The sequence below is a fragment of the Nothoprocta perdicaria genome, unplaced genomic scaffold, assembly GCF_003342845.1.
Source record: "Nothoprocta perdicaria isolate Ctin4 unplaced genomic scaffold, notPer1 scaffold_208, whole genome shotgun sequence".
Taxonomy (NCBI): domain Eukaryota; kingdom Metazoa; phylum Chordata; class Aves; order Tinamiformes; family Tinamidae; genus Nothoprocta; species Nothoprocta perdicaria.
The window spans coordinates 197,598-208,390 of NW_020455294.1; the positions used below are offsets into that span (position 1 = coordinate 197,598).

Genomic DNA, 10,793 nt, shown 5'->3' on the forward strand with positions numbered 1-10,793 from the left:
AGTCTGAGCACCTTGAGTTCTTGGGATAGTGTTAATTAACAATGTAAGTTTTCTTAGGAAAAATGCAGGAATTTTTTTCCTCAGATTAAAATTTTCAAGCTACAACAATCTCTCGTTTTCTTGTAGGTTAAGTACCTTAACTTACATTGCTGTTTGCTGGAGCTAGATTCAGTTTCTGTGGTTAAACATATTTAGCTGAAAAGAGYTTTTTGTTGTTAAAATTTATTCCCTATGATGCCCACTGGATGTTTCAGTAAATGGGAGCATTGCACTTCTCTCCACCACTTCTTTAAAGTGATAATTCATGGCAAGCACAGTTAAGAACCTTTCTTCTAAAGTATATTTTTGTGGTGGCCCTTTTTTATTCTGCCTGGCCTCTTTCCCATAAAAACACAATCTCAGCTGAAGAATCAGAAGTTGGAGCCTGGAGGCAGTCGCTGGTCAGGGCACCCAGCTGCAAGCTGGGTTTTTGTTGCGAGGTGTCTGAAGCAGCAGCTCGTGGCTCTTGCTGTGAGACRATGAGCAGCCCGGTCGGGCTGTAAGGAGCAAGAGGGCGAACGTGCCCAGAGGCCGAGGGCTTTCACCGCCCGCTACATTTCCAAGCCAAGCGCTGTGTTCTGGGCTCCTGGGAAGCGCGCATTGCCGCTGCGCCCGGAGGAGGCTCCTCCGGCTGTGCCAGCAGCCGCTGCCACTTCCATGTCTACAAGGAAGTCTTGGTGGGAGCCTGTGAGGGAAGAGCAGTGCTGGATCCGGACAACCCCTGGCTTCCAGCTCCAGGAGCTGCCGTGCCCGCTCCCGGGCCGTGTCTGCTCCCAGGTGTCCGGAACGCCGGCGCYGCGGAGCGAGAGTCCTTTGCGTTCCACGTGCTGCCCCCTGCCTGCCTTTCTCCTGAGTTGCTCAGTTTTAGTTCCCTGCAGCGATAGCACACTTCAGTGAGAACCACGGCTTTGAGATAAACTTTAGATTGAAATGCAGCCGCGTAGGGAAAGCACGGTGGAGATGGGACTGGTGTGTCTGCATTGCCCTTTGCACTCAAATATGGTTGTATCTACATTGTGGAAATTCGYTTGATGATTGGAGCCTGGGCTAGCAACGGGATAAACAGCCAGATGCCAAGAGTATGTGACAGCATCAGGAGGGCTGGCTGAGCAGTTGCTGATTGCCAAAATCACTTACTGTGACCGCCTGCAGGTTAGTCCTCCCTCAGATGTCAGATGCTCAGATGTGACCTGTGCTGTTTTGATGACATCTAGAGTCCTTCAGCACATGTGACTGAACCTTTTAAAATACTGCTTTGCCTCTGCTTCAGGGCGTTTGGATTTCTTTTAAAATCACCCGGAGTGAATGTTTGGCTTTGTCACTGTTACGAGCCTGAAGAGGCAGTTCTTTTTAAGGAGTCAGGTTAAGTATATATAGGCAGGCTTGTCTATCTGTTCTGTTTTGGTCAGTGCCACCTTTGTGGAGATAGTGYCAGCCCTCCAAAGGCCCCACCAGGTAACCAGCCTCCTTTCTGTGTTAGCCTTCTCCCCAAGTGGGTCAGCTAGAAACAGGCAGGCGGGCAGTTTTCAGAAAATAACTACCAAATAATATTCAGAATAAACTACCAGAAAGCTCTTGTGTCTGATCTGTCGCAGAGCTTTGAGGCTCGTTGAAATAAGCCAGACCCAACACACCTTCATGGAGCCAAGTGGTGAGGCCCCCTCTGCTGTTTAGGAAGGCTTTGCACAGACCCGCAGTGGGAAGGGCCTCTCTCTCTCTCTCTGTTACCTCTCTAACACAGCCTCCGTACAACCCTGGTTTAAAAGCGAGTTTCTGCTCTTCCTTTGGCAGGTTGCACGACTCATGGAGATGGGATTTTCCAGGGGAGACGCCCTAGAAGCTCTGCGGGCCTCCAATAATGACTTAAACGTAGCCACCAACTTTCTGCTGCAGCACTGAGGGCTTCCGCGCGGCGGAGCTGGGCTCGGCTCAGTGGCGGGAGCCCCGGAGCCGCCTGTTCCTGCGGGGAGCGCGGGCGCCGTCCCGGTCCCGCAGGCAGCCGGGAGGACGCCGGGCGGCGGCGGCCGTGAGCGCATCCGTGCCCGAGCCGTCACGGCCGGTGCTGTGCTCTGTCTCCCCTTTGCAGATAACCAGGGTTTCTACTTACTACTGGATGTCATCTACATTTATTTAAAGAAAAAAAAGGTGGTTTTTTTTCCTTGTGAATCATTGTTAGACATGTTGTCAGGCTTAATGACTTGGGAAAGAAGCTACAACAGCTACAAAAAGCTACGTTTATCTGCCAACAAAAATCATATTTTCTTCATTTACCGGTTTAATTCCTCCAGCTTACATGTTATTTTTACAGTACTTGATTTTTGGTTACAGTAATAAGGTGTTTAAAGATCACTTCCTTTCCGACTCAGTGCAGGGTTATGGGAATATTATGTCTTTCTTCAGAAAGCTTTATTAATGCCTGTAATGTTTTATTTCTTGAGTACCTTTTTAAATAAAAGTTGTCATTCAGCACATAACACACACATAGGATAAGAGACRTTTTATATGCATACTGCCAGCTGTGGTAAGCGGCCACTGTAAATATGGATCTTACAAACTGAGTAGATGGCCCTTCAGTTGCAGGGCATGAAGGTCTTCACTGGAAGCAATAAAGGTGATTGAATGATACAGTGAGATCAGAACTGAGAGCATTTGAGTGACTTCCATGGCTGAGTCCAACATTTCCATAACATAATTGATGTAAGCTCAGTGTCCTATGCGCTGCTTTCTTTTTTGGACCTGGCTACCTGCTGTCTTATAGAAAACCAGAAAAAAAGCTAACTTTTCTATATAATTCTAGTTTTCTACTGTCAAACGTGTGGATGTCCCTGCATTTGTTGAATCCTCACTGTCGGAAGCAACGCTTAACTGCTGATCACAGACTGGAATATTAACCTGGAGAGAGTTTTATTCAGGCTAACACGGGAGCCGCTTGCAGGAGCCCAGCAACRATCCCCTCACCAGGGCCCAGCTTAGCAGTCTGGCGAGGAGGGAAGAGGAATCTCTGGAGAATGAAGCTGAAGTGATGGGACATTCCAGACTGCAACCCCCTGACGAAATGGATCTGCCCCTTAAGCCTTTCATGTATGTTTGTGTCCCTGTCCCTTAGTGTGTGTAGTGGGCTCTCCGYGTCCGTGCACACACACACACGTGCTTCCTGCACGCGGACACTGAGAGCACCGTGTGAGTCGGTGAGGAGCGAAGGCAGCGGCGGGTGCTGAAGAAGGAAGGTGGTGTAAGAGTGCCAGAGCAGAGAAGAATGTTTTGGAGATCCAAATCACCAAAGTACCTGTTTGTGCAGTCTTACTGTGGTCTGGAAGATGAACCKGGAAATTACAGGACAGGGAGATCTGGGGTGGGATAGATTGGCTGGTGAAAATGGAAGAAATTTTTCAGGTGGACTCGCATCCTCCCCCAGAAACGGCATCAGATGCTGTCATCTGCAGGCACATGACATCCCTTGATCGTGAAATCAGTGTACTGTGGGTTTGCTTTAATATTTCCTGGTAAGCGAATAGCAGAAACTGCTTGGGATGAGTGTGTGTGTCCCTGGGCTTTGAGCAGCCTGCTCCTGGTTCGGCCTGCTCCCGGGTAGTGTTGTGGAGGCAGGGTCTGCTTTGGGAGGGCAACGTTTTGCTCCTGGGAGGCCGAGTAGCGCTTCTTCTGTGCGAGTCAGGGGCATTTCTGTTCCTGCACAGCTCTGGAAACTGGTTGGCATAGGAAGGACTAATGTAAGAATCTCTTCTAAAGGAAAAACCCAGGAGTTTGTATGTGCAAATCAGCTCAATGTTCTGAAACAGCTCCAGATTCTGCTTTGGAAATTTGCAGACTGTTCCTGCACTACTCCTTTATAACAGGTGACTATGAAGGGTAGTGARTTATTTCAGAATTAAACATTTATTCATAGGAAATAGTGGTGTTTTAGCATCTAGGCCGGTGTGAGTTAAGCATGACRAGTGCCCTTTGGGGTATTGCCCACCTCAGCAGCAAGGACACGTTGGCCTTTATTCCGTGGGGTTTGAAAACCTGCACAGGGGCAGCCCGGGACATGGGGATTCTCAAAGCCTAAGTCCCTTTAYACAGCTAGGGCTCTATGAGGCATCCAGAGGGCACGTCCGTGTGGAATCCCCATTTTGCTGGGCATGCCAGCAAACGTGCTCCAACAGCAGAGGTAAAACCCAGGGCGTGATGGTGTCAGCTGAGAACTCCCCTTGACGTCTGAGAAAGCTGGTGTCGCTCAGAAAGTCTTTTCAGATAGTGATTTCCACTCGAAAAAGTGAGGAAGGTCCCTGCTGCAAGCCAGCTCAGTTCCTGTTTCGGACCAGAGTCGCAGAAGAAAGATTCAAGTGTTCGAGCTGGGACAGAGCTTGGTTTCCCCCACTGCAGAGCTTTCCTGGGCCGTTTTGGTGCGTGTGAGGTGAGCGAGGAGCGAGTTGTGCCGATGGACTGCCCCTCATACGGCTTCTCTCTCAGGGGGGATACAGGTTAGGAAATGCAGAATGCTTCCCGATGGAGACGGCTTGAAGTCCCTAGGATGCTCACGTCGCTCACAGCAAAGGCAAGATGTAGCGCCCCGGTGAGATCTCACTAATAGCCTGGGATTAATCTCTCTTGTGATGACGTTAGGATAATTTACCGGGGATTTTCCGAGCCTGCCGCGCGCGCCTTTGGAAAAACCCCCACAGAGCAGGTTGCGTCTGTGGGAATCCGCCCGAGCCGCAGCGAGTTCCCACGGCCTCAGCTGCGGCTGCYGCGCGGCACAGCTCGGCCCCGGGACACAGGGGCGGTTTGGGCTCCTCAAGCTGGGTTTAAAAGCGCCGGGCTGCCTCTTGCGTGAGCCAGGGCCCTGTAGCAGTGAGCCAGTCCGTGTGATTTACTTGTGCTCTGGGTGAGCATGGGCTGGAGAAGACGTCGCATTAGTTTTGTCTGAGATAAATCCCTCAAAAAGCAGCAAAGCTGTGCAGGGGACTGCTCAACTGGCAGAGTATTTGGCTGGTTTTGTACATGTTTATGTACWGAGGGAGCGAGTGCTACAGTGTTAGATTTGTTATCAGGCTGACCAGTTGAACTGGTTGAGCTAACAATTTGTTCAAGAAAATTAAAGCCTGTAATCAAGGACACCTAACTCTTAAATACACCTGTCTATCCAGGATATATATATGCAGTTACAAGGGCATCCAAATCTAAAGACATTCAAAACCACAACATCGTGTTGTGGGGGAGCTGTTTCTGTTCAGAGGTAAATAAATGCACAGTATTTATTTCAACTGAGAGTTTCTTTGATATATGAATGCATTTAATTTCTTATTTGTGTTCTGCCATAATGAAAAACCTAATGTGGACGGGCTTTCCTTTACCTGGCTGGCCATAGCAATACTATTATCAATATTATAAGAAGTGTGCAAACACTTATATATGTGTGTATATATCTATTTATATAGACTGCACACGTATATACTCTTAATATCTGTATGTATATACGTGTATTCAAAACACTTTGGATTTAATTTTTACATTTCTGCTTTTTCTGTGTATAAGGGGATGCCATGGGGACCATAGCGGGTAAATGCAGCTCTCAAATTCAGCATGTGCCAGCACTCCTTTCCAAATGGACAAAAAGACACGGGCAGTGGGAACAGAGGAGCAGGAAGACCCAGTTAATGGGTGTTGCTGACAGGATTCTCAGGAATTTTATCTGTTGTCACTTCACTTTCCGCAAGGGAGCCTTAGGAGGARCCTGGCAGGGAGCTGGGCTTGTGCGTGGTTGGCAGGAGGCTGCGCCCAGGCTGCAGGAGGAGCGTGGGGGAGAGCGGGCAAGAACCTGGGAGCCTGGCTGAGCCGGGCTTTTGAGGAAGAACAAGCACGGACTGGGATTAGGAAAGGAGGGGAGTCGGGGGCGTTCAGGGAGTGACGCGAGGAGAGAGTTTGGGTAAAATGAGCAGACCAGGAATTCTTTTAGCAGTCCRGAAAACATTGCACAGGACAGGAAAAGAAAGATGTGCTGTGAGCAGGGGTGGGGAGGCTGCCGCCTTATCCTTAGTTTGCTTTGGAAATCATTCACCAGGATAATGGAAGATTCAAGCGGGAACCATCCTGGATASTCTTTAAATGAAAGAAACAAGCAAAAAATCCCTTTTTTTTTCAGAGCCACGAGCCAGGGGGACGTTTGTGGGTTTTTGCGTGAGGTCGYGGGTGCAAGCGGGGCACAAAGCCTYGYGCGGYGCCGTGGGGATGACACCCCACGTGGGGGTGCCTGGGGCGCTGCCCCCGGCCCACGCGGTGACGGCGACGCTGGCTACGTGGGGCCGGAGGCGTCGGTGGCGAGCAGAGCTGCTCCTCCGTCCCTGACCGCGCGGGCCCTGCCCTGCGCGCCCCGCTCCGGCCCCACGGCTCGTCACGGGCGGCCAGGCCGGGCCCCACGGCGCCCGGAGGGTCTTACCGGCGCCGAAGGGTGCCGAGCGGGAAGGGCCCGGCACGGAGAGCGCAGTCCGCCCCGTGCCCGCAGGGCAGCAGCAGGGCGCCTGCCTGGCCGCCCCAGGCTCCCACACCACCGACCCCTCATTCCTCAGGTTCCAAACGCCTACGGCAAAGAGGCTCTGAATCTTGCACAGCAGCGCTCATTTATTTTTAATAAGGAAGAGAAGGGAGGAGGCCGGGCCGGGCAGGGAGCAGAGCGCGGGCCGAGCGGAGCCGCCGCCGTCTGCGCGTGTTGCCGCACGGGGGCCCGCGCCCCACGGCGAGCACTGCGGCAGCGACGCGTCGGCGCCGGCGCTGGCAAGAACAGCGGCAGGAGAGGAGCGAAAGCAGCCCCGATTCGGTTGCTGATCGCCGCCGATAAGGGCCGGGATGAGAAGCGTTCTCAGAAGGCTCCGGCGCGCGGCAGGAAGCAGGCAGCCCCGCGCGGGCTCGCCGCGCTGCCGAGGCGCTACCCGAAGGAAGCCGAGGCGCTGCGAGCACCCGGGGAATGGCGCGCGGCGAAAGCGTGCGGCGCTCTGCGCGGCTCCCGCCGTGCTCCGAGGGGAACGGGCGGCGGGGCTCGTCCAGGCGCCAACACCATCCCTTCCCTGGCCGCGCCGGACCCGTTCCGCACAAGCCGCTTTGCCCTGTTCCTCGTGCGTCTCCTCCGCTTGCTAGCCGGATGTTTTCCGAAGCCGAGGGTCCCAGGCTGGCGCGAGCGCGGGGCGGCGCGGCTGGGTGCCTCCACCACGGTGCTTGCCTCGTGCCAGCTCACAAGGGACAGCTCTGCCCTCCTCCGGGGGCTCGCGCTGGGGCCACAGAACGAGAGGCAGGGCCATGTTGGCTAAGAGAACTAGGGAGGAAAGCAGCCCAAGGACCAGCAGAGCAGCCGGCGTTTACTCCTGTCCTTTTTCCTGGGAAAGGCTCCCTCATAGGTTTGCCTGGGGCTCTGCAGCCCAGTAAAACATCCCTCAGCCTCGGTCTTGGGAAGGTGCATTGGCCACGGCTGTAGCGCTGAGCTCAGGTGTTGCCGCGGAGGCCTGTTGAGGAGCTCGAGCTGTGCAGCACTTCCTCTCGTTCCTCCAGCAGCCCCTACGGTGTCAGACCATTACAACTGCACAGGAATTTGAGTTGAAAAGGTGACAAACTCTCCCAGAGAGCAGCGGGCAATGTAACAGGCCAGCAGGCACCAGCGGAGGGTTGGGCGTTGAGGCTGGGCCTTAGGAACAGTGTTTCCCCCAGGAGGGTCGTGCAGCGCTGGAGCAGGTCACCCGCAGCGGGGATGGGTCTCCTTCCTCACGAGGTTTCAGGATGCAGCTGGACAAAGCGGCGGCTGATCCGAGATGGTGTCGGCCCTGCGGGATAGGGTGTTGGGCTCGGTGATGCCTGGAGGCCCCTTCCACCAGCACCTCTTGGGTGACTTCTGACAGGGCACCATAACCCCACGGTAACCACGAGGCTGCCAGGCTCCCCTGCACTTGTGAGGGCCGTTGCTGCTCTCAGATACCACGTGTGGCTCTTCCTTGTCCACTGCCTGTCACACAGTTTTGAGGGCACAGGCTCATTTCAGCCTRGTCCATCAAAGTCCATGGCTTTGAGCAGGGCTCAGGTAACCTCCAGAGGGACCAGCTTTCAGGCTGCAAGTTGCCTGAGCAGTAGGTAAAGCCACCACCCTTCTCCTCATCACCCACAAGCTAATTCGTGTGCATTTAAACAGAAAAGGGCTGCACCTGGCTGTTGTTAACCTCCCAGCAATAAAGAAAAGGTTATTACCTTCTACAATGATTTATATGAACTAGAAGTGTTGGTTCATGAAACGTCTTTAAGTTTACTTTTAAGCAAAATAAAGCTGTTTTTCACTCTTAATCGCTGTGTGTGTCCCTCTGTTTCTTCCACCCCCGAACATAAAACGGGTATCCCAGGAGCTGCAGAATCCTACGCGTGTTTCTCAGAGGTGCAAACCTGGCCCCCCGGCCACGTCGGAAGGCGCTGCGGGGCCCTTGGGCTTGTTCCTCGCCACGCGGYTGCCGCGCGGCCGCAGAACGGGCCCTGGGGCAGCCGCGTCGCTCCCGGCCCGGCCCCTCGCGGCCGAGCTCGGCTCAGCGCAGGCCCCGCCAGGCCGTGCTGAGCCCCCGCGGTCCGTCCTGAGCGCGGTGCCCGCTATGGCAGCAGCCGCTCCGAGGCTTCCCCAKAAGGGGCTGCCCCACGGGCGTCCGCTCGCCGGGGCCGCCCGAGCACGGCGGGCTGAGCCCGGCCAGCCCCGTTGCGTCCTCCCGGGCGCCGCAGGCGCGACCGCAGTGCCGGGCGGGGCGGGCGCCCCGGCAAGGAGCCGCAGCCGGAACAGGCGCGGGCGGCGCTGCCGGAGCCCTGCCCTGTTTACCTGCCCCGGCAGCGCGGTCAGGGCCGCCCCGCGCCCCGGCAGGGCCTCGTGCGCGCTGGGCCTCATGTGCCGGGCACTGAGCCCCACGGGGCGCAGCCGGGAGCAGCGGTGCCGCAGCCGGGCGCGGGCACAGCCGCGCAGCGCTGTGGTTACCCCGGCCGCGCGCCCCACGGGATGTGGGGCACGTGTGGGAGGCTGCGGCACYGGGAAACCCCCCCGGCGCGGTGCCCGTGGCTGAGCTGCCTCTGCGGGAGCCGCGTGAGAGCCCCATCGCTCCCTGCCGGGTCCCGTGGGGGTCCTGCAGGGCCGAGCGAGGAGCCCGGCAGCGGAGCGGGGAGGAGGGTGAAGCCGGTCAGAGGGGCAGGTCCTGCTCCGCGCATGGGCCCCGGCAAACTGGGGACCCATGGACCAGGGAATGGTCCATCAGCTGAAGCCCAGGGCGAAAGGGAGCGGGTTGCGCCGCTACACGGACACGGAGCCGGGCGGCTGGCTGTTGCTGTTGCTCTCCGACGGGGTCTTGGCAGTGGAGGAGGTGCCCATGGAGCCGCTGTTCCTGAAGATGCGGAGCAGCCTCCGCTTGTAGCCCCGGAAGGCGAAGAAGTAGATGATGGGGTCAATGCAGCAGTTGAGGTTCATGAACGCCACGGTCACCTGCAGGGACATCTTGAAGGCTTGCTGCTCCCGGCAGGACGGCTGGTACAGGATCTTCCTGACCATGAACTGGACGATGTTGAGGTGGTAGGGGCTGAAGCACAGCAGGACGGCCAGCAGCACAACCAGGATGACAGTGAAGGCCCGGCGGTGGTGCCCGTTCTTCACTGTCAGCGGGTTCTCCTTGGCCGTCTGGCAGAGCTTGAGGTTGATGCGCACGTAGCACACCAAGATGATGCCCACGGGCAGGAAGAAGCCGAGCACGCAGGCCCCCAGGAGCAGGTAGGGCAGCTTGGGCACCTCCTCGAAGTTGAAGTACTCCATGCAGGTCAGCTTGTCCCCCATGCGCCGTGTCATGGGCCGCAGAAGCAGCGGCGCCGTCTGCAGGAACACCATGAACCAGATGAGGACGCAGATGCCGCGGGCACGGCTCATCCTGCGGATCCTGCCAGGGTGCCTGGTGCGCACCACAGCGATGTAGCGGTCCACGCTCACGCAGGTCATGAAGTAGATGCCCACATAGGTGTTCATGTAGAAGATGAAGGCTGTAGCCCGGCAAAACCAATCCCCGAAGGGCCAATCAAACTCCAGGATGTAGTAGGTGATCCGGCCCGGCAGCGCCAGGGTGAAGAGAGCATCAGACAGGGCCAGGTTGACCAGGTAGAGGTCGGTGGAGTTTAGCTTCTTCTTCCTGCGCTGGAAGGTGATGCAGAGGGCCAGGATGTTCCCGCAGGAGCCGAACACCAGCAGGACGGTGTAGAAGAGGGAGAAGGTGACTTTGGCAGAGAAGTGGTGGTTGTGCACGTTGCAGCCGCTGTGGTTGCCGAAGGTGAGGTTGGCGAGCGGGGACACRGCCTCCGCAACAGCCATTTCCGTGGCGCTTCACAAAGCCGGTCCCCCTCCTTGGAAGCAGCAGCAGCAGGAGATGAAGGGGAGATATGAAAGCAGAGCTGACTGGCACCAGGCGCGGTACCCATGGGGCTGGCTCTCCCCGCGCAGCAGAAGCCCGTCCCCTGCTCCCGGGCACCCCCTCGCAGCCCCAGTCATTTGGAAAACGCGTCTGGGGCGCGAGCGGCGCAGCCAGGGACTCAGGGACTCACCGCCCGGGCCCGGCCGCGTGTCGCCCGCGCCCCACGGGCTGCTCTCTGCGCAAGTCCCAGTGCCACAAGCGGGCAGGGGGCACAAGGCGGCAGGAAAGTGCTGGGCGGCAGGAGCCCCCCACAGCCCCCGGCAGCCGGCGGGACGGGCAGCGAGAGAACCGCGCAGCCCC

General features: G+C 56.6%; 2 protein-coding genes across 2 annotated transcripts in view; one reads left to right on the forward strand and one right to left on the reverse strand.

Annotated features, from left to right (window-relative positions):
- UBAC2 (UBA domain containing 2) overlaps window positions 1-3,906 on the forward strand; it is a 93,900-nt gene extending 89,994 nt beyond the window's left edge. Inside the window, exon 9 of the mRNA XM_026038341.1 lies at window positions 1,831-3,906. Within this exon, the coding sequence (XP_025894126.1) occupies window positions 1,831-1,938 (108 nt within the window). The 3' untranslated portion in view covers window positions 1,939-3,906. The remainder of the gene's footprint in view (window positions 1-1,830) is intronic.
- Window positions 3,907-9,334: 5,428 nt separating this feature from the next.
- LOC112946511 (G-protein coupled receptor 183-like) lies at window positions 9,335-10,393 on the reverse strand. Its single transcript, XM_026038355.1, has one exon. The coding sequence runs from the start codon at window positions 10,391-10,393 to the stop codon at window positions 9,335-9,337; it is 1,059 nt and encodes a 352-aa protein (XP_025894140.1).
- Window positions 10,394-10,793: the final 400 nt, after the last annotated feature.